The following is a 23,408-nucleotide window of genomic DNA, read 5'->3' as shown; positions in this document are numbered from 1 at the left end:
TTCATCAGACGCCCTCTGAGATTCCCACCCATAACTCTGACCTGGCAAGGGTTACCTTACCGACGGTGAACATCACCTCGCAGTTTCTTACCTGGCTACTGCTAGCTATAGTCATTTAAATGACTTCAGATGAGCGATGGGGCAGCAGGTATGGCAGCAAAAAGTAAGTAGAGATTATTTTGTCAACTACAAAAACTATGGTGAATGATATATTTGTTAATTACCTTTATTTTTTTTTATAAAAACAAGACTAAAACTAAATAAGAAGTAACCTTTAAAAACAAAAACTATGGCAAGATGTTTTACAATTCATGCCAAGAAATTAAAAGTTAAACTTTTTACTTTTTAAATGCAAAGTTGTAGTCAAAGAGCTGCATGCATCTGTTGGAATCAGACACTGTAGATTTCTGACGGCAAAATCCGTATCCTCCACTGCCTACAATTTGATTCATCTGTTGCCCTGATAAGCAACAGGTGTTACTTCACTAATAGTATGGCTCAACGGATGTGCATAGCTGGGATAAAGCCTGACATCCTCCCCTCTTGCTATCTCGGCTATCGGGGCTTAGCGTCGCCCAGGACGGCTGTGATTTGTTTAAAGAAATACAAACAAGCCAGAGCTGTTTTTTCACCTATCCCAGAATAGATAGGTGGTGTAGCCAGACCATACTCCATCACTGACACAGTGGTGTGGAGATAGGTCTGGCAATGCGAGACTACTTCACTAACGATATGTATCCTTCAGTAATGTTTGCTAACGTTGGTGGTACTTGGAAGGAAAAAAGAATACACGAGTGTCCCACTGAACATTAGCAACAACAAACAAAAAGGTAAGTTAAAGTTAATGCAGTCTCGCTTTGCCAGACCCTCCTCCAAAGCGCATAACATAACATTCGGGAATGGAAGGAAAACGTGCTATGGTTTAATGGCATTTCTTTAAACCAATCACAATCGTCTTGGGCGGTGCTAAGGACCAGAGAAAAGCTGCGGTGTTGCTGCAAAATAGGCTTGGAAGGAACTTGTTTTGGTGGAACATGTGTACCTTAAAAAGTTGTTTTAGTCGTGCAACAGAAAACTCAGATTGGACAGATAGTCTAGCTAGCTGTCATGATTTACCCTGCAGAGATCTGAGGAGCAGTTAACCATAGTTCTCAGAAATCAACCGTTTAAAATGCCAACACAAAGGAAGCCCAAGGCAATAGCCTGGGTAAACCCTGATGAACTTCCGGCAAATTTGAGATTTGCTCTGCAAGTCAGTCTGGCGAAGAGCCCATTCAAACCCATTTCAAATGTCCCCAAAATTGAGGCACCAATCACAACCGCTGAGACGGGCTTTACACCAATCACAACCGTTGAGGCGGGCTTTACGCGACGACGACAGCGCAGCGACCATGGATGTGGCAGCGACGGCGAGCAGCTTTTTGTTTACATTCAACATGACGGCCACCGAAGCGCAGCGTCACCCAGATCGTTGGTCTGATTGGTTGAAGGACTATCCAATGCGCCCAGAGGCATTTGAGCGCCGTCCGTTGGTGATGCCCCTTTGGAAATGAACTGTCAATGAACCTTTCCCAGACCCACTCTCAGTTACAACTGAGAAGGGTTTGGTGTTAACCAGGCTACCAAGGCAACGCATATCCGGCCTAAATGAGTGAAATCCGGTGGAGCAATCCTGGAAGTGGAACGTCAAGGATATAGACTAAAGTTAATGCAACATTATCGAGGGTTGTGCATGTAACATTTTTTCTTTTTTAAGTATTTTTTGGGGCATTTTCATGGCTTTAGTAGACATTTGACAGTAGAGAGATGACTGGGATGAAGAGGCAACTCAAGTATTCAAACCAGGTACAATCAGCACCCTGTTAAATCTCAATCTTGTTTAAGTAAAATGTAAACATTGTACGTCATGTTTTTTTCTTCATTTAACCATCTACATTTATACGTAACCCCAGTAGTCCAGTTATAACTGATATGTCTTTTGACCTGCAAATCACCAAATTATGTGTTAACCAGGTGGAATATTTCAACACTCTGAGATTTGGTTTATCTACAATTTATACTTCATTCATTCATCCATTCGTACCACTACTCGTAGCTTCTTCTCCAGGATGTCTGTGCCTCCTTTGTATGTCTTCAGGGTGAAGGTCAGGGTGTGTTCTCCAGGCTCCAGGCCCAGCACAGTAAAGGTCACCTGCCCCACCTCCCCTGCAGCCAGGTAACTCCATCTGCAGGCGGTGGAGTGCAGCCCCGTCCCACCGGCAGCTGGCTGGGACTGCTGCAGGCACAACCCCGGGCCAGCCGTCAGCGTCACACAGTACTGAGGAGGAAAGGAAGGTGGAGGAGACAAGATGAAGGAAACAAGGTGGAGGAAACAGAGGGAGAAACATAAGGAAACTCTTTGTCATTTACCAAAGATAAAAACAATCATCACCGTGTTTACACACCACTAAACTACAGCTCCCAGCAGAGGATGATGGGAGATGTAGTAGACTGTGGTTGGTACCTTTATGTTGTCGGGCTGCTGGTTGTACACGGAGCCCTTTAGCTCCAGCTGTTCTCCCCTGATCACCTGATAAGGAAGCGGGACGTCCACACTGAGCGGCAGATTGACCGACACCTGAACCGGCTCTGCAACACACATACCTGCAGAGACACACACACAGGTCAAAGACCTTGGCCCAGTCTCCCCGCTTAAGGCTATAAACCCTGAACCCTCAGTGACTTAACCGACGTCACTTGATTTTTGTGAACACCAAAAACTCCCTCTGCAGTGTTGTAATGTGGCTTTCCTTCAGATTTTGCTGTGTAATGTTTATGAAAAAGAATGTTTTCTCCACTGAACTGACCATATTCTTTCATGTTTAAAAGGATTTAGAGAACGACTTGACTAGACTTCACTAGACGAGGTGGCCTAGTGGTTAAGGCTATGGACTGCTAAACCATTGTGCTTTGCATTGTGCTTTGCATGCATGGGTTTGAGTCCCAGTGGAGTATACTTTAGTTTACATGTCAACAAAACAGGAAAGTTTAGTTCAAGGCTTAGACACCTGCTATTCAAGCTGTTTAAAGAGTTCATAGAGCTGCTCTTGAAACTGTTCAGACTCCTGTAGTGGAAAAGTAGGACGTTTATCAGGATGAAGGATGGATGGAAATGAACAAATGGGAGATATATTCTCCCATTAATGAATGGATTAAATTTAGTATTAGAAGAGAAAGTGATGTTGAACATTAAGGAGGTAAAGAATCTCACCGTTCTTGAACATGCCGATAGCCCTGATCTCCCAGGTGGTTAGAGAGTCTGGTAGATGCTTGTTGACCAGCAATCGACCTGAACTACTAATGAAACCAAATAAAAACACATTCAGAAAAGTCCACTGTATTGAAAAGGGTGAATGGGTATCCATGCAGCATTCTTCTTTAACTTATAGATCATAACTCATAAAAGCAGTTTAAAAATCCATCCGGTTGACTTCAGTGTAACAGGAAATGTTCTCGACACCAGACTCATCTAATTTAATTAGATGAGTCTGGCGACGATCTTTTGTGAACATTACTTTACTCCTCCCCTTATTTAGTAGAGGTTTTCTTTTTTATTCAGTAGTACTCAGATCATTACTTCAGTAAAAGTAGTAACACTACACTGTAGAAATACTCTGTAACAAGTAAAAGCCCTGCATTGAAAATCTTACTAAGTAAAAGTACAAAAGCATCCAAATATACTTAAAGTACCAAAAATACTCATACTCATTATGAAGAATAATATATATATTATATATCATTGTGTTAGAATTATTGATACATATACTGTATCTGTATGTGTTCATCACTTTAATGTTGCAGCTGCTAAAGTTGGAACTCATTTAATTTTCTTTATGCACTGCTGGGTAGTTTAATCTATAATAATACATCATCATTGATTAGTTTGTTTTAACTGAATCTGTAAAGTAACTAAAGTTATCAGATAAATGTAATTGAATAAAAAGAACAATATTTGCCTTGGAGATGTAGTGAAGTTAAGGATAAAGTAGTAGTAGTTTGATTTGTGTCACCTGATGGGCTTCACCTCCCACATCCAGCTCTCCGGAAAGTAGCTCCGCACCAGAGAAGGAGCCACGTCGAAGTCTGCACCCATTGCTGCACACGCACGCACACACACACACACACGGTCAGGTTTACTTCAGCCTCAATCAGACCTGATGAACATCACAGGAGGAGGTGGGGATGAAACCTTCACTGTGCTCCTCTTTAATTAGGGCCAGAGCGCCGACAGCGGCGAAGGCCCTTTTGAAACTGAAGGAATTATTGTTTCTTTCTATTATTATTTTCCCGTCAAATGAATTGGCTTTTTGAGGGGCTTAACATATTCAAAAACTCACCAAATTTGGCGGTCGCATCAAGTCTGGTGAAAATTTACGTATTTTAATGGTTTCGGGAATAGGCGCACAAAAATGACTCGCTAGCGCCCCCTAGAAAGTTAAGAAAATTGAGCCCCTGCAGTGCGTTTAACGTAGACTCACGAAACTTGGTACACATATGTAACATGTCAAGATGTGCAAAAAACTTCATTAGAGCCATACCCTAAACCCAACAGGAAGTCCGCCATTTTGAATTAAATGTTCGAAATTAGTGCGATTTTGGCCATTTCCACATGTCGTACTTTAACGAACTCCTCCTAGAGATTTCATCCGATCAACTTCAAACTCGGTCTGTGTCATCTTAAGAAGTTAAAGATGAAAAGTTGTTAAAAGAAAAACTTTTCGTCATAGGGCGTGGCCGTGGCAGGGCGGCCATTTTGTGCGTTTCGCCGCCGAAACAGGAAGTGGGTGTAACTCGAGTGTAAGTTGTCCGATTACCTCGAAACGTTTCAGGATTCATAAGAGTCCAACCCTGAGGACAAATAAAGGCCGATATTTACTTAAAGTCATAGCGCCCCCTAGTGGCAACAGGAAGTAGGCCTAAAAGTCAAGGTGCTATACTTTAACGAACTCCTCCTAGAGATTTCATCCGATGGACTTCAAACTTGGTCTGTACCATCCCAACACCTTAACGATGAAAAGTTATTAAAAGAAAAACTTTTCGTCAGACGGTGTGGGCGTGGCGTGGCGGCCATTTTGAGTGTTTAGCGATGAACAAAGAAGTTGTTGTAACTTGAGTGTACGTTGTCGTATCTGCCCAAAATTTCTCACAATTGACAAGGGTCCAGGCCTGAGGACACCTACAGGCCAAAATTGACTTTTGGCCATAGCGCCCCCCGCTGGCAACAGGAAATCTTCCTTATATGACAAACATCATCCGATTTGCATGAAACTCAGAATGTGTGGGCTACGTGTGATACTGAGCCGCCCCCTATAATATGGCCACGCCTACTTACTCAGGCCACGCCCCCTTTCATAACATTTGAACCGTTTAAGGTATACCCTTGTGTGAGGTATCATTGAACTCAGCAGAGACTTCCTTCTTCATTGGTGATGGTTTGGCCCGCCCCCTATGTTCAAGCCACGCCCGCTTTTATTACTAATGGCCCGATTGATGTAAATACTTGTGTGAGGTATCATTCATCTCAGCAGAGGCTTCATTTTTAATTGGTGATGGTTGGACCCGCCCCCTATGCTTTAGCCACGCCCCCTTTCACAGCTAATGAACTGTATGACGTAGAGTCTTGTGTGAGGTATCGTTGAACTCGGCGGGGAGTTCCCTTTTCATTGGTGACGGTTTGCGGCGTTTGAGTGCCGCGCAAATGCACGGTCGCAAGGAGCAGCGTCCGCCGGTAACCCCAACGCGCGCAGAGGCGCGAGGGCCCGTCCATCGCTGCTCGCAGCTTTAATTATTATTATTATTTTTTTCAAGATAATTTTTTTGGGCTCTTCCACCTTTAATTGACAGGACAGTTAGGTGAGAAAGGTGAGAAGACATGCAGGAAATCTTCACAGGTCGGACTCAAACCCTGGACCACTGCGTCAAGGTATAAACCTCTATGTATATGTGCACCTGCTCTACCTACTGAGCCAACCCAGCCACATGCTCCTCTTTAATTTAAGTCCTTGTTCAGGACAGGAGTCCTGACAAGTCATGGTTATGTCACCATGACTGTAATAGACATGGACATTCAGCTTTACAAAGAACAAAAGCCTCCACAGGGGGGCGCCGCAGAGCCGAAGGGGATGCAAAGAGTCTCCCCTCAGCCAGAGCCTTCAGTTTCAGGCTCCTCTCCTGTGGAACCAGCTCCCGGTCTGTGTTCAGGAGGCAGACACCGTCACCACATTTAAAAGCAAACTTAAAACTCTCCTCTTTGATAAAGCTTATAGTTAGTTCGCCTAGACTGGCGGGGGAGGGTATATACCTAAAGACACGGCACCCCTTCTCTTCTCTGATTCTCTTCATAGTCGTCAGATTAATCTACCATATAATCAATGATATAATCAAAGTAGAGGGAGGCAGGCCAGTACAGCCCGATCCGGCAGGGGAGAGTTCTAGCCTGACCAGGCTCCTCTCCTTAACCTGTCTCTCTTAATTATGCTGTTATAGTTTTAGACTGCTGGGGGACTTCCTTTGACACACTGAGCTTCTCTCTCCTCTCTCTTTCCATCTGTGTGCATCCTTGTCCCAGAAATGCTTGTTACTAACTTAGCTCTGGGAAGCTTATTCCCCGGAGTCATTATGTGTTTCTTTTGTCCAGCAGTTTCCTTGGACTAGGATGGCACATAAATCATGGTTGCATTTGTCCCGGTGGTCCTGCTCCACGCCCTGCTATGCCCTGTAACACCCCGCTACACTCTGCGGTGCCCTGCTACGTCCTGCTGCGTCTATGCCCTGCTATGTCCTGCTACGCCCTGCTATGCTCTGCTGTGCCCTGCTACGTCCTGTGACACCCTGCAGTGCCCTGCTATGCCATGAACTACTACAACTACTTTTTTGGTCATTGTTCCAGTATCTTTATTGTGACTATTATTGCCATTGTTCATCACACCCCCAACCAGCACCGTATGACACCGCTTAGAGTCAGGGTCTGTCCGAGGTTTCTTGCTAAAAGGAGTGTTTCCTCGCCACTGTCGTACTAAATGCTTGCTCTTGGGGGAATTACTGTAATTGCTGAGTCTTTGTAAATTATAGAGTGTGGTCTAGACCTACTCTATCTGTAAAGTGTCTTGAGATAACTCTTGTTATGATTTGATATTGATATATAAATAAAATTGAATTGAAAGATAAATTAGAGTCAATACTCTCTGTCCTCTTATTCATAACTCAGTGAAACATTAACACACATAAATAAAGACAACACACAAATGTTTTAAGCTTTCTTCAGTATAAATGTAATCTTTATATTTATTTATATGAAGATGCTGCTCACTTACAAAATTGATGAAAAACTTGGTACCAAAGTACTTCATTATTTTTCACTACTAAGACTGAATTATAGCTACTTTCATTTATTTTCGATTCAACAGTCTAATGGGCATAAACACATTTCTCTGCAGGACAGTAGCCTTACAGTAGCCTGACAAGCCATACCCACATCTGCAAATTACATTTGCTGCCACTAGGGTGCGTCTAGATTTCTAGGCTAGCATTACAGTGGAATCAAACCTGAAACTGAGTGTTTCATAGAGCATGTACATAGCATATTTAATTTTAATTCAAATTTTTTATTTTTTTTATGGCCAAGAAAGAAAGAGCATGTTGACATAGCAGCCCCACTGCTATTTATATATTGATTGTATTTTCTGCACTTGTTGTCTTGTTGCTGTGCTGTTTAATCTTGTGGGTTGTTAAGTGTTATAGAGGACCACAATGGAAAATAGCCTTTGGACTTTATTGTGATTTTATCCTTTTTTATGTATGTAATGACTCCAGTACAGTGGTATTTGTGTTTTTAATCAATCAATCTTGCATAGCTACACAATACCACAACCCTCAGGTTTTTGGAGCCCCCTAACGACCACAGGAGGTCACTCCACTTTATGTAGATTTCCTGTGCTGTGACATCATAAACTGTCTTTGTGTCAGTGTGTGTTGGTGTGTTATCAGGGTGTGATGAGTCCAGACTGACCGTGGCGTCCCAGGATGAGGTTCTGGTCCTGGTCCAGGTTCTGCTGGGCAAACTCACAGCAGGCAATGAAGACTTCTTTGCAGCGAGGGTGTGGTTTTCTGATGGCCTGCAGGGCATGCTGATGGCAGGCCACACTCTTTGGGATAAACTTCATGCCCTGTTCACAGCAGGACTTCAGTCGACCGTAACTCTCCGCTGGACAGAAAGGCAGAGACACTGTTATCTACCTGTTCGGTTCTGAAACTAATACAGCAAATGTGTTTTTGAATGAATCAGTCATACTGGTTTCATTAAAAAATGTTGAAAGGTGGAGTCTCACCTTTCTTTCTCTTCTCCTCTTCCGTCAGAGCTCGTTTTGGACGCACGACTGCTGTGCACGCCGCGTCTACACACACACACACACACACACACACACACACACACACACACACACACACACAAACACAAACACAAACACAAACTCAAATCACTTAATAAACACTGTCACTGTTTGATTGATTGATTGAATGACGTACTGCTGTTTAACGGTTGGGCGTTAGCATTGGTGATGAAGGTGAGGCCAGCCAATCGGAATACATCTGCGCTGTCTATGCCGCCGCCTCCCCCGCAGCCCTGGTCACTGTGCTCGATATGACGCATAACCTGCAGGCCACCATACTTCCTATTACTTCTGTTTCATAGAACTTCAAATAATATTCACAAACTATTACTATAACAAATGTCTTCTGAGGTGAAATGGTATGTTTTCTCTGTTACCCTGTTAATGGGGTCCCTGTAGTTGGGTCGCAGCGTGTAGATGGCGGAGTCAACAGCAGACAGAGCCACCAGACCCTCCTGATTGGTCTTGATGTCCAGCCGGAGGTTTTGCTTTGGTTTGTAGACTTGAGTAGGATATGACAGATCAGTCTGACACACACACACACACACACACACACACACACACACACACACACACACACACACACACACACACACACACACACACACACACACACACACACACACACACACACACACATTCAATACAATACAATACATACTTAATTCAAAGTGCACATACTGTGAAGATATGATATGAAGCCTGACCATAGACTGTAGCCTATATTAATGGACAGCGCATGTGTGACGTCAGCCATTGGTTTGTAGAAATCTGCTATGAGTGGTCGAGTTTGCCGTTACAGGCGCAGCCATCCTGGTGGCGGATGTGACGATTTTAGACGAGAGGGAAGAGTGAGGGAGGAGCCCTCACACTCTATATTACGTTGCACACTTTCACTGGCAATCACATCATAGCCAACTCTACACGCTTCCTTCTTATATAGCACATTTAAAATAAAATCATAATTCAAAAATGAACATAATTCATTTTTTTGTTGCAGAAGACTTAAAACTAGGGATTGAGACCATAAACTCATTATGAAAATGTTTACTGAGGTAATAAATCAAGTGAGAAGTGGGTCACTTTCTGACCTCCATTATGCAACGCACGTATCGCCCCCTGCTGGAATTCAGATAGAAAGCAGGTTTAAGGCACTTCGGCATTTGCAGCACTTTGCCGAAACGGATGTTTTGTCCATTAATATTAACAGTCTATGAGCCTGACTCATGTTAACCCTCCATTAAAGGCAGGGTTGGTGACTATTTTCTATACACTTCTTTAATATATTGTTTGAAATGGTCTTTAAACCCCGACAGCAATAAATAACTTATGGGCTCTAAAAAGGATAAAAAAATATCCCTTATCTGTGGCTGCCGTTATCCTGTAAAAACGCCCACCAATCACTGACTTGCAGTTGTCTTTGAAAAACCAATGAAATGCTTCCTTGCCCCGCAGGGCGTACTCTGCCCCTGCAGTGTATGAGCCTGAGCTCACAGCGCGGCAGCGTGTAATACGGTATCTTTAGTTACAGAGAATCTTTGATTTTACATAGTTTCGGCAAAGCAGACCCCCTGGAAGTGCCGCGACTTTAAAGTCAACTTGACATAGCGCCCAAACAGGGGAATAACAACCTCCGTGTCCGTCACGTGATGCCATGGGGCCCAAAAAGACTCTTTCCCATAAACTAACATGGCGATAGAGACATCTGTAAATCAGTAGATACGTTTTGTTGAACGTCACAACCCCCACGAAATGACTTATTTCACTATCAGAAATTGATCCATTCAGTCTGATAACATTTGGAAAGTAAGAGCTGCACAATTAAATAATTTAATCCACATTCTAGTAGCAGGAACACTAAACGCCCAACCGGCTTGGCCAGCGGAGGTCTCTAGCGGTGAGTTTTAACTTCTAGTGAAGTAATATTCTGGTAAGATAGGCCTACTTGTACTTTTACTCAAGTATTGCTTTCAAGTAATTCATGCAAGTCTCTTGGTTTTTGCACTGCTATTTTGAAGCCTCAAGTTTGGCAATTTGGCCGTCACCAGATTGTTATTTTGAAACCGCACATACTGATTTTTGGATGAGAGTGTGGAGTTGGGTAACCTGACTCCGCCAGATGGATTGCTTCACATTTGCTCGGCATATCCATCTGGGAACTTTCCATTGGAGAACTTTTGGGAAGGGGCGGAAATACTGGTTAGCTGATTGGATGAACCATCTGTCTATCACCTATGTTGGTGATAGACGGGCCAAATCAACCAATCAGATCTACGAAGCGTATGAAAATACAACCACAAGCCCGCCCCTGCTGCTGCAGGCAAAGCATAGCTCGTTAGCTCAGCATGCAAGCAACATGTCGGTAAAGGATATTTGCCGTTTGTGTAACGAGAATTTAGGAATAAAAGGCACCATTTCAGGTTCCTGGACCATATTCCAAAAGAAGGATCCAAGAGAAAAAAAGCATTAGCGAGCGGCTAACAGGATTAGGGCTACCGCTGTCTGAAAATACTGGTTAGCTGATTGGATAAACCATCTGTCTATCACCACCTAACCCACCTCAAAACCAACGCTGATTGGCCCGGTCGTTTGGCTAACGGCTCCAAATTTTCTCTATCTCAAGATGCCAGACTGATCTGCGAGTAGAAAACTGGAGCTCGCGACATCAGGACGGTCTCACGAGGCTAGGAGTTGGGGAGGATGAAACCAGTGTTGTCTATGGTTGCAGTGGCGCTGCGCAAAGGTAAATGCTAACAAGGTAAAGTTGCCGATCTTCAACCGGCTAAAGCGAGTCATCCAGTAGAGATTTACCAGCGGGTAAAAGCAGACCTCCGGGTACTGGCGCCATTCATCTGCATCTACGCCAGTACTCAGAAAATCTGCAAACTTTCCCTTAAGTTACCAGCTAATGCTAGCGTTAGCTAGCTAGCTTGGTTGGCAGAACACTAAACAAGAAATTTTTAGGCAACCAAAATATTACAATCAACTTGATGAAGTGAAAACACACAGTGAGAGGGTCAAAGTTTAAGACGTAAACATGGACAACACACAAAAAAGTTCACGGCTATTTTAATGTATACAGGGCCATGGATACGCATTGCTAAGCCTCTGTCCTGATTAACAGGTCAGCATATAGCCACGCACCCTGGGACCATAATTTGCTATATGTAGTTAAGAAGACTTGAAACTAGCGATTGATATAAACTTTTTATGAAAATGTTTGTTGAGGTAATAGATCAAGTGAGAAGTAAAAGAATAAAAGACAACAGTCTTGTTGTACCTTGAGTCCGTTGACACACTTGTCGCTGACGTCCAGCCAGACGGAGTCGGCCACCAGCTCGGACACCCCCTCTGCGTACACGATGTAGTAGACCAGCACTCTGATGGACGGGACCATGGAGGTCGTCACCTCGAAGCTCAGAGTATGTTTGTTATCGCCGCTGTGGACGAACTTCTGACTGTTGAAATGCACCACCTTCCCTTTAGAGAGCACCTGAGGGGACACAGGAGTGATCATTAGTGGTCATCAGTAACTATGGAAACAGGACAACACAGACGACGTGCATGATCAGATGTCTCCTCACCAGGTAGCTGAGAGCTCTGATGGGCACGTAGGAGGGCATGGACGAGTACACCTTGATGTTGGAGAATTGTCCCACCTCCAGGCCTTGGCCGGGTGCGGGGGGTCAATGTACAGGTAACGCTGGTTCGGGGAGCGATAGGACTCCGCCTCCAGAGTCAGTCTGGCCTGACTGGCTGCTGGGAGGTTGGAGTCTGCCGTCTCAAACTGACAAGTAAACAAAAACAAAAAGTTAACAACACCAAAACATAAATGTGTAAACAAGTAAACAAAAAAAGCAAACATCATGAAGAAGACAAATAACCAACAAGAACTACAACATGTAAACAATGAAATGAAAAGTTAACTTTCACAATTAAAAACAGCAAGCAAACAAACAACACATTAACAACAAGCAAACAATAACATGTTGACACATGTAAACTTCAAGTAAAGAACAACACATAAGTAAATAACAGCAAGTAAAGAAACGTATTGTAAACAGCAAGAGGTAAACAGGAAGAAGATGATTAAACAACTGCAAGTAAACAACAACAAAACAAAACATAAATAACATGAAAACGAGTAATCAACAGAAATCCTCCTCTTCACCTTTAGCACCACTCGGACTGCTTCTTTTGGTGAGTTGTGTATGAAGAAAGTGAGGCCGTCTGATTGGCTGTTGGAGCTTTGGGGATTCAGGTCGACCTCGGGCTCCATCCCCTGTTTGAACAGCTGTCGCTCCACCATATGAACCAACACCCTGTTCACCGGTTTGTCCAGGTGATCCTTCACCAGCACCTGAAGAGATATCATGAAATCACAAAATTAAAGTTAATTCCTGACCAAGCTACAGTTGAACAGGTGTGAGCTTGACGGTGCAGACACACACCTGGATGTTATAAGGAAGTCCAGGTTTGATGAAGGGGGGCGTGGACACGAGGCTCAGCGTGTAAGGTGATTCAACAAACTTCACTGCAGCAAACTCCGCCTCCTGAGTGATCCCACCTGAGAGACAGAGAAGAGTGTAGTGAGGAGGGGGAACACCTGTGAGTGTAAACATGATATCCTGTCACTATGCGACAAAGGCGGTATTCAAAGCCGCCTACTATACCACCAGTACGTTCTGATTTGGCAAAAATGTAGCATGCAGTATGAAAACAAAAGCAAAATCTGCAGTATGCAAAAAATACCCAGATGTTGTACTGATTTGGAAAAAAAACTCCAGCATGCATTGGACCAGTCAATGCAAAGCGATGAAACAGTCTCAACAACTTGTTTACTTCAGCTTTCTATAACCTGCTAAGCCTGGCCTGCATACTGCAAAATAAAATTGATTTTTCAGTTTCATACTGCATACCACTGACAAATGCAGTATGCAATATACACACTGCGTTCCTCGATAGTATGCAGTAGGCAGTTCGTAAAACAGCCAAAGTCTTTATCTTGTAATGTCAACTTTAAGACTGGTAGGAAGGTGAAATGTGTGTACCTGTGCTCTCCTGAAGCAGGACAGCAATGTACAGGTGCTTCCCCACCAGACTGTTGAAGTCTTTTGGTCCGTTGTGTTTGGACAGGACCTTCTCCATGTTCACAGTCACGTCCACTTCACCTGTCAGGGACAACTGAAAGACACAACAACCGCTAACAACAAAACGTGAAACTACATGCTGTTTTTGAGTAGTGAATAAGCAGTGAAATAATTTTTTTGTTAAATCTAGTGCTCGGTATTAAACCTTAATATATATTATAATATATTTCTTTGTTAACACTGACTGAAATCTGACAGCTGCATCAAATATCAGAAAGCGTCAAATATCATAGTAGTCCTTATATTTTGGCCGAAACTGTTTTTAAATCAATCCTCACCTTTACTCATTGACTAGGAAATTTACATGTGTAACTAAAATTTTCATTTTTCGGTTGATTTTCTGCCGAAAAATCAACTTTTTTGCATCAATGAAAACAAGAGTTGTATGACCGCTCAGAGCCACTCTTTTAAGTATAATATTATATCCCACACTTTTGCCTGAAAAATCTGAACTTTGATAATATTTCTTAAAAACTGTGGAAAAGGTTGCATGTAATTTTTCTTTTGGCCCCGATTGTCTTTATTGTTATTTTCTTCAGGCTGCATTCAGTCCTGACAAGATTATTATTCAAAATTAGAATTCTAAAAAGACAAACTAGATACATTTTTTTTTATAAACTATCCTTTTCTCACTCTTACTGTGATTGTTGGTAGAAAAGTGTAATTTATTTATATTCCTCTAGTCTGGATCGGTTCATTTACCAGATAGTTCCAGCGCCAGCAAAAGTTCTGCCATATGTCCCTCAACTTCCACTTGAGGAACAGGAACAGTAACCAGAACTTCTGAGCTAGCAAGCTAACATTACACACTGAAAATGGCACATTTTTCAAGAAAATTGAGGCCCTGCTTGGTTCTTTCGAAGAATGATTGTAAAGATCCACAAAGAATATGTTTACGGCATTTACTATCTAACTGACACATTTTGGGACCGTTGGCGTGGATTGCTGTGAACAAAATACACACGGCAAAACACTAGTAAGAGCAAATTAGGGTTAACCATGTATCCAGCTAATTTATATAGCTCACATTACTGTATTGTGTGAATTGTTCATTTCATTTAATATTGTATGTGGCATTTTCTTTCTTTTTTCACCAAAACCTCGCTTCCCGAGACTATTTTGCAGAGCCACGGTCGCTGCGTACAGAGCTTAGCGCAGCCCAAGACGATTGTGATTGGTTTAAGGAAATGCCAACCAGAAATGAAATCCAGGAGTGTGTGTGTAAAGGGGCCAGATCTTCTCTGCAGCGCTGTGGAGATAGGTCTGGCAATGCAAGACTAATATTCCTAAAACTAAGATATCAAAAAAGTTGGAGAATTGTACTGAAATTTAGGTATTGTATTGAAAACTCTCAGTTTAGTGCAGATCAGTGAGTTGTTGGTGTGTATATTAACACTTTGTATTAACAGCGTTTCTTGCTGTATATCAGTTTTCATGTCTCTTACGCTCTCTCTGGTGACAGAGTTGGGGATGATAACCGGAGGACTCTTTCCGGTAACGTAGCCATAGCGCAGAAACACTTCGCCTTCAGCCACCGGAGCACCGTGATTATACCTGAGAGACACACATGTTTGAGTTTTCACAGCTAAAAAATATATATTAATAATTTCATTGAAATTTTTGAGTTCTGGATATCTTAACATGACGCATGTTTCTTCACCTGGCTGAGACCTTGAAGCGGAAATTGTTGAAGCTTCCGTAGCTAATGTAGTTAGCTTCTGGTTCCACAAGGATGTTGCAACTGGGAAGAACTGACACAGAACAGTCAATAATTTACATTTTACACTTTCACATATATCATATCTGATAAAGTAGTTTTCTTGTGTAGTTACCATATTCTTTCACTTCAAAGTCTGCTTTCGCTGTTGTTGTGAAATCATCAGAGTAAGAAGCTTCAATGGACCAAATCCCCAACCTGGAATCACATTAACAACATTACAAACAACTTGGAATCACATTAACAACATTACATACAACCTGAAATCACATTAAAAAAGCTACATACAACCTGGAATCACATTAACAACATTAAATACAACCTGGAATCACATTAACAAAGCTACATACAACTTGGAATCACATTAACAACATTACATACAACCTGGAATCACATTAACAAAGCTACATACAACCTGGAATCACATTAACAACATTACAAACAACCTGGAATCACATTAACAACATTACAAACAACCTGGAATCACATTAACAAAGCTACTTACAACCTGGAATCACATTAACAAAGCTACATACAACCTGGAATCACATTAACAAAGCTACATACAACTTGGAATCACATTAACAACATTACATACAATCTGGAATCACATTAACGATGTAGCAAAGCCTGGAATCAGAATGTGTATAGCTTTTATTTTGCAGCTTGTAGTAGCTAGGTTTTTTTTTTTTTGTCTTACTTTGGTTTAATGGGGATCTTGAACGGGTTTTGCATCGATGGGATTCCATTGTTGACATCAAACATCTCCACAATGTCCACTGTGACTTGATCAGGGTCCTGTGGGGAACAAGTTCACTGATCTGACATAACATTAACATGTTGTGATGTGTTGCTACACCCCGCTGGACCTGCAGGTCATTACACCCACCTTAAAGGTCAGAAACACGCTGCGATTGGCCGGTCTCAGCTCCTGGTTCAGGGAGAACGCCCTCACTTTAACTGGACACACACACACACACACACACACACACACACACACACACACACACACACACACACACACACACACACACACAAGCACATTGTAAAGACATTTTACTTTATTTTTTTAAAGGTTTACTGTTAAAGTATGAGAAAGTTTTATGTTTAGTTTCTTACATGTACAGTATGTACTGTATACCAGTGATACTCAACTTACAGAAAGGCTGCCGGGTGGCCCACAGACTAATTTACAATGAAAATACAGTAAATTTATTCACACTATAATTCTTGTTTGTACTTTGAATGTAAATAAGGTGCCAGAGTGCATTAAAAAAAAAGCATTATTATAAAGCTTGTTGTGAAAAAGTGCCAGGGGAGGATCCCTCTACAGAGGTCCTGGCTAAGCCTAGAATGTCCTGCTGTGACCGAAATTTGCAAGATGAGCGAGGACAGCAAACATCCAAAGGTTGAAAACAGGCAATTTAATGGAAAATGGACGGATGAATTTGCCTTTATGTTGTTTGTTTAACTGGCCCCTGGCCTCTTGTCATTTAGCAAAAGTGGCCACCGGGAAAGGCGAGAATCCCTGCTGTATACTATATTTGACATATGATTATAGTGCCGCTTGCCTGTTTGTTTTGGCTGTGATGAATTTGTACTTGAGTAGGTAAGTAAACGTAGTTACATTCCACCACAGACAAACAGTGATTCAACACTGGTGTGCAGTGGATTGTAGGACTCTTCTGTTATGTGGTTTTAAACGCTCACCGCTCTGATGGGGGGTGTACAGCGGTTTGTCTGTCTGGATAAACAGGAAGCCGTTGGTGCGGCTGATGGGCACAGACACGTGCTGGTTGATCACTGTTGACTGGACGTGCAGAATCACATGACTCGCCTTCTTATCCAGCTTATCTGGATGCAGCTACAGAGACAAACAGAAAGAGTTGATTAAAACCTCATCCTACGACTAGAAGGGCACTTCTAGCAGACCTCCACCACGGCCATGCTCTATCGCGAAATGTTATCAAAAGTGAAAAATAATTTGTGCCCAGTGATTTGGATCTGCTCCAAAATTAAATGGGTTCTTCCTTGGCCCATGCAACACCCTTCCACCAAGTTTCATGAAAATTGGGTCAGTAGTTTTGTGAACCAAAAACATCACCTCCTTGGCGGTGGTGATGAGTTCTGATAACTTTCAGCTCTGTGCATCATTACGTCTAACCTGGACTTCGACTGCGGCCTGGTAGTTGTTCACGGAGTTCATGGTCACGACTTCCTTAGCCAAAACCACATGATTTGGAGCCATGGAGGTCTTCAAGAACACATAGACCGTCTCATCAGTCTCAAAACCAAACAACTGCAGCAACACCGTCTCCACAGCATCCAGACGCAATGAGAGAGGAGCTGTAATCAGATACCTGAGGGAGGAGAACACACCTGGACCTCATTCATGTGATCAAACAGGAGACAGTCAGGAATCGTTCATTAAAGCTATAGTGCGTAGTTTCTGTCGTCCCCTTGAGGAATTCCACATGATGCAAGCCTTCTGTGACTGCTCAACTGCCGCCCCCCCCTTCTCCACGCAGTTTCTAGTCGCCAAGGGGGGCACGGAGGATTAAAAAAAAACATGAAGGACTCTTCAGAAGAGGTAATTATCTTCATTCAAGTTTCTGCGTGCGAAAGTCACCGGACGCCACAATCTTCTGAACATAGCCATACTGAAAAATACAGAGAGAGTTGTGTGGAGTCTGAATTAGCTTTGTATCAACTCATTTGGCAATGGCTTGACTGTAACGGACGTTCATTAATATCAAAAGGTTATGCGCTAAAGCTTTAATCTAATCAAGTGCAGTCACAGCAAGAAAGGTCTAAGCACTTTGTTGAGACATATCACATTACTTTGACAATGCCAAGACATATAGGCTTACAACTGTGGGATCGGGATTTTGTGCTTTATTTTTGGCCATAAAGGTACTTCAGGGGTCGACTGCCTGATTTGAATTACTTCCAGGCTCCTGCCTCACAGAGTGGACAAGGGGTAATTGTAACATGGTCTTTCCTCTGGCGCAACCTTCTGGACATACTGTCCTTATAAGGCTTGTTGCTTGGCTGATGTGAGAATCTGTGAACTACAAATGGAGGTTTCATTTTCATCCCCTGACCCACACAAAGTCTATTCACACCACTGCTCTGCACCACGAACAAACAGATGTTTGATTAAGGTGGAGCTGTGTGGAGTATAGTGCAGGGGAATATTCTACAAAAAGTGTTCATCTGACCTTTTCTGTTCTTTTTTAATATCTGCACGGTAGTACACTTGGAAGCAGATGTCTGCAAAGACTCACAAAATTTCCATCATATAGACGTAGAAACATTTGAGCTAAAGCATCATGTATGCTTACCTGTTTACCTTACCTGTACCTGAGAATATTCTACACAAGCATATATCTGACTGACAAAAACAAAAACTGCACTACAGCAGCAGTTACACAAACAGTCCTAATGCACTCTACAATTGCGACAAGATAATTAGGCAGTGAGTAATAATAATAATAATAATAATAATAATAATAATAATACTCACGATCTGAAATCGGCCTCTGTCCTCCAACAGAGACAACACACACACATCAGGAGCACACATACCTTCATCCTGACGGTGAGGAGAGAACACACATGCACACACTGACTGAGAAACTGAACGACAGTGGCAGAGAGTTACATTTCGTTAGTTATTTATTACCTCAACTATTGGCAAATACCTGCGAATAACCAGAAAACAGCACAGAGTGAGATCTTCTTCTCTCTGTGTGTGTGTGTGTGTGTGTGTGTCAAAGGTTAGTTTACTCAGCCTGTGTTTTCTGATCTTACCCAACAGTGTTGACTCTGTTATCATCTTAAAGGTCAGTCGTCAAATCAGAAAGCAAAAATTCACATTTGGTGTTCTTTTTTGTTTTCTCTTCACTCTGCAGTAAAAAACATAAGTGATATGCATCAGGGACATTTTTAAGAACAGTTAGTACAGAACACTGCAGGTCTAACTACACTGACAGGCTGCAGGAGTTTACAGCCACAATAACATAAAACTACATCCTGATGATTTATCTTAACAGCAGTGGAGCTATGCCCTGAGGGTGGCGCTATAGATGAAAAGATCAGAGTCATCAAAATGTAAAGAGTTCATCATCCTAAAGCTATGGTGCGTAGTTTCTGTCGCCCCCATGAGGAATTCTAAATAATGACAACACCGTCGGCGCATCCACATGACCCAAGCCTTTGGCGATTGCGCACCACCCCCCACCCCCTCCTCCACACGGTTGCTAGTAGTGTTTATCCCGTCAAATCAAGGACGATCATGAACTCTTCAGAAGAGGTAATTATCTGTTATGTCGTCTTCGTCTCCAAAGCTGAACGCTGCTGTTGTGTTTTCTCAGGGGTGACCAAACGTATCACTCGAACTTCTGCGCGTGAATGTCGCTGGACAACACCATTATGTAAACATAGCCATACTGAGAAATACAGAGAGAGTTGTGTGGACCTGATAAGCTTCATTAGCTTTGTAGCAACTCATTTGGCAATGGCTTGACTGTAACAGACGTTCATTAATATAAAATAGTTGCGCACTATAGCTTTAAAAACACTTACAGCTGCATTCATTTATTTTTTGGGCTCTGGGGGGCAGCAGAGAAAACTGTACACACATCTCACATATGATTAGCTTGATGCTAACATTTTTGCAAATATCTACCTTTTCCACATCCAGTAGACACTAAGCAAAGTGGTCATCATGCTCGTGTTCCTGCTAAAATAAAGATAGATAAACAAATTGAGATCATGTCAGCGGGAGAAGTATTCACAACTTTTACTAAACACAATCGAAAAATACTTTGTGAAAAGACAAACTACAGATACTATTAGTAAAATGTACGTAAAGTATAAAATAAAAGTCCTCAGTATGCAGCCAAAATGGGCTGTCAGTTTTAAATTATTACATTTTAGATATTATATATTACACTATTATTATAATAGATGCATTAACCGGCTGCAGAAGAGCACATTTAACTTATTTTATTTACTGCATAACAATGTCTTGTATTTTCTAATTGTATATGTTCATTGGCCCTTCATTTACAGTACAAGGTAACCAGTAACTAAATAAATGTAGTGGACTGAAAAAGAATATTTTCCTCTGAGATGTAGTGAAGTAGAAGTGTTAGTAGCATAAAATTAAAATACTTAATTTTATTCAATTTTATTCAATTCTGAGGTACTTGTAGTACCTCAGAATTGTACTTGGTTTCTTTCCACCACTGGCGCCTACTGTGTGAAAGCTGTATGTATGTATAGTACACAGACTTACAGACATGAGCAGAGCAGAGGTTAAAGGTGAAGTAATACTTTATTAGGAGTATACAGGCTCAAATACAATGTCCTTTATAGAAGTCAACATATTTCATATACCAATACATGTCATATATGACCTTATACATATAGAGAGATAAAGTGACAGTTGAATTATATTCTAGGCATAAAGTACATCTCATGTTTTTATTCACATTCTTTTCTTTGACAGTTTATTTACATCACATGAAGAGAAAAGTCCGAGCTAAAGGGACTCATCAACTCTTAGTTTCTCATTACTTAACAACATATTTATATAGAAATCAGGGAACAAATCATGTAGAAACATTTACAAGATTAGAAACTTAGATTCAAATTTTTTCGATTGAACCTGCCTGAGACCTAATTTGGGTCTCAACCCATAGCTTAACAAAAACATACATGAACTAATAATAATAATAATAATAATAATAATAATAATAATAACATATTTTAGGCTTTGCCAATTTAATAAGTGATGATTTTTAAATGAATCTGGTGAGTTTGTAGTAGATTTACTGGTTGGTCAGTAAAAAGATGCCAAAATTGTTCACTTCTGCTAACATGTTAGCATGCAGCTTACATTGAGTCCCTAAAGAAGATTGTTTTTAATATCATGTGCACATGAGATAAAAACTAATCTTTTTGGACTTTGGTGCTTTGTACCATGCTATTACTAAGATGGTGCAGATCATGCATATCACCACTCAAGCTACTGTAGAATAAATAAAATTGTGCTTTACCTCTTTGGAGTTAGTAGCCTATTACTCCACATAGTTTATGCTAAGTGTTAGCATTACGCTGACTATCACTTTTCATTTCAGTTTTTAACAAAGTTTTCAATCACCAAAGTTGTGTGCTAAAGTGCTAGCTTGGATGCTACTATAATTCAACATGATAAAGTGAGAGCATGGCCCGATATGCTACTCAAAAAGGGACGCGAACATTGACACAATTCTTTGACTTTACTCAATATGGTGCAAGCTAACATTAAGCCCTGGTCACACCAGAAAGTGTCACAGCAAAGTTTATCCTTGTGTTCTTCTGCAACAATTTTGTGTTATCTTGGTGATGTTGTGGCTACAGGTGGCTAATAATAGCACAATCATTTTACACAATTTAGTCAACAGTCATATTACTAGCATGAACTTCTCACTGTGTGTAAACCAGGTTTGTACTCTGGAGCAGCTTCAATAAAGTGAACTAAAATCAAAACAGGTAGTCGGCCCACGATACTTTAGCTTTCCCCATTGTGGACTCTTTGGCACTGCGTTCCCTCAAATTTCAGCTCTGTCAAGACAGTATGCTAATTATCATGAATTTGTGAATCAAAGTTCACCAAAGTCACCAAGACTTTTCTACAAACGTTTGAATACAGGTGTGACGGGCATTTTAGCAAATATATGCCAAAGTGTTGAGGCTTTGATATCCTTGAGTTGTGAATGCTGATTTGTCTATACTACATACATGTTCACACCTGCAGTTGGTGAATACAAATCCTGACAGCTATGTAGACACAGAAACTATAGATTGAGCTTTAGCATCGTGTATGCTTACCTGTTAGCATGGGTATACCTGGATGTTTCTATAAACTGATCAACAGGACGATCTACCAGAAACTCAGAGGATTCCTGTGAAGGAGCCTCAGTGCTCAGACTGTAACGCCTCTTGGTTTTCAACACACATACCTTTAACAGAGAACCATTTGCATGCAAACCAAAGCACGACATCATCTTCTCACAGATACGTGATTTATACTGGAGTCACAGGCTAACACTGTGTCCCATCATGCAACTGTTTTATGAATCATTATCACTCTTAATAAAGAACTGTTTGTGTGTGTGTCTGTGCTTATCTAAGTGTCTGTTATCTAATAAATGTGTGTGTGTGTGTGTGTGTGTGTGTGTGTGTGTGTGTGTGTGGTGTGTGTGTGTGTGTGTGTGTGCGTATGCGTGCGTGCATATAATGTACAAACATCCTCTGTCTGGATAGTGTTCAGTTTAGGCTACTTCTGATCAATCTGATGTTTAAATGATATAACTTGTCATCAAGTTAACAGCCTTCTAGTTGTTGGAGAGTGTAGTTTTTTTAAATTATTACCCAGGTAGCTCAAATCCAAGTCTAACAGTGCCCTGAATATGGTGCCAGTAAGTGTTGTGACTGAACGCGTTTATTGAACGATAGTTCATGAACTCGTTCATATTTTGGGTGAACTGAACGTAGGCTCTCTCAGTTTAACTTCGTTCAATAGGGTGCCAGATTTCTATAGATCCTTCCAGGCGAAAAGCCGTCTAAAACACACCGTAAACAGGCCTTAATATGTATCGGAAAAAACACCCAATCTGGCAACACCATAGACAGCATTTAAGAAGGGCAACGGCAACACCAGCCACCAGTGTCGCACCGCCAATGCATCATCAAAACAAAAAGCAGCATGGAGGCGATGAACATCTGATGAACATAGACATTATATAAACTAGCAACCATAGCAACTAGCAAGCAGCAAGGAGGCGTCGTATGATCATTTAAATGAGTTTTATGACAAGATCGGTGAGGATTCGAAAAATCTTACATTTCTGTGCAAACTTTGCCCGCCTGCTTTCAAAAAGAAAATCCGCACTTCAGTCACATCCACAGCAAACCTGAAACGGCACATTGAACTGATTGGCTATGAAGATGAAATCTGACGCATAGTTTCAGTGTTAAAACTGATAAAAATATTCTATATGGGCTGTGGCAATAATTTAGAAAAATAATAGCTCGACGCAGCAACATATGGAAAAAAAGAACTAT

At 41.6% G+C, this 23,408-nt stretch overlaps 1 protein-coding gene across 1 annotated transcript in view; it reads right to left on the bottom strand.

The window, feature by feature from the left end:
- The window catches only part of c5 (complement component 5), a 33,366-nt gene extending 14,394 nt beyond the window's left edge, over nt 1–18,972 (bottom strand). Inside the window, 22 exon segments of the mRNA XM_039802201.1 lie at nt 2,084–2,317; nt 2,504–2,643; nt 3,251–3,333; nt 4,050–4,134; nt 8,048–8,242; nt 8,367–8,432; nt 8,563–8,689; nt 8,804–8,953; nt 11,707–11,919; nt 12,011–12,108; nt 12,111–12,213; nt 12,598–12,786; nt 12,878–12,993; nt 13,478–13,610; nt 15,022–15,130; nt 15,237–15,327; nt 15,409–15,491; nt 15,994–16,091; nt 16,183–16,253; nt 17,004–17,157; nt 17,458–17,653; nt 18,820–18,972. Of these exon segments, the coding sequence (XP_039658135.1) occupies nt 2,084–2,317; nt 2,504–2,643; nt 3,251–3,333; nt 4,050–4,134; nt 8,048–8,242; nt 8,367–8,432; nt 8,563–8,689; nt 8,804–8,953; nt 11,707–11,919; nt 12,011–12,108; nt 12,111–12,213; nt 12,598–12,786; nt 12,878–12,993; nt 13,478–13,610; nt 15,022–15,130; nt 15,237–15,327; nt 15,409–15,491; nt 15,994–16,091; nt 16,183–16,253; nt 17,004–17,157; nt 17,458–17,653; nt 18,820–18,887 (2,802 nt within the window). The 5' untranslated portion in view covers nt 18,888–18,972.
- Between the last annotated feature and the right edge of the window lie 4,436 nt (nt 18,973–23,408).

Source organism: Perca fluviatilis, chromosome 6, assembly GCF_010015445.1.
Source record: "Perca fluviatilis chromosome 6, GENO_Pfluv_1.0, whole genome shotgun sequence".
In the NCBI taxonomy this organism is placed as follows: domain Eukaryota; kingdom Metazoa; phylum Chordata; class Actinopteri; order Perciformes; family Percidae; genus Perca; species Perca fluviatilis.
Note: the sequence above shows the minus strand (reverse complement) of the source record. Positions and strands in the feature narration are given on the sequence as shown.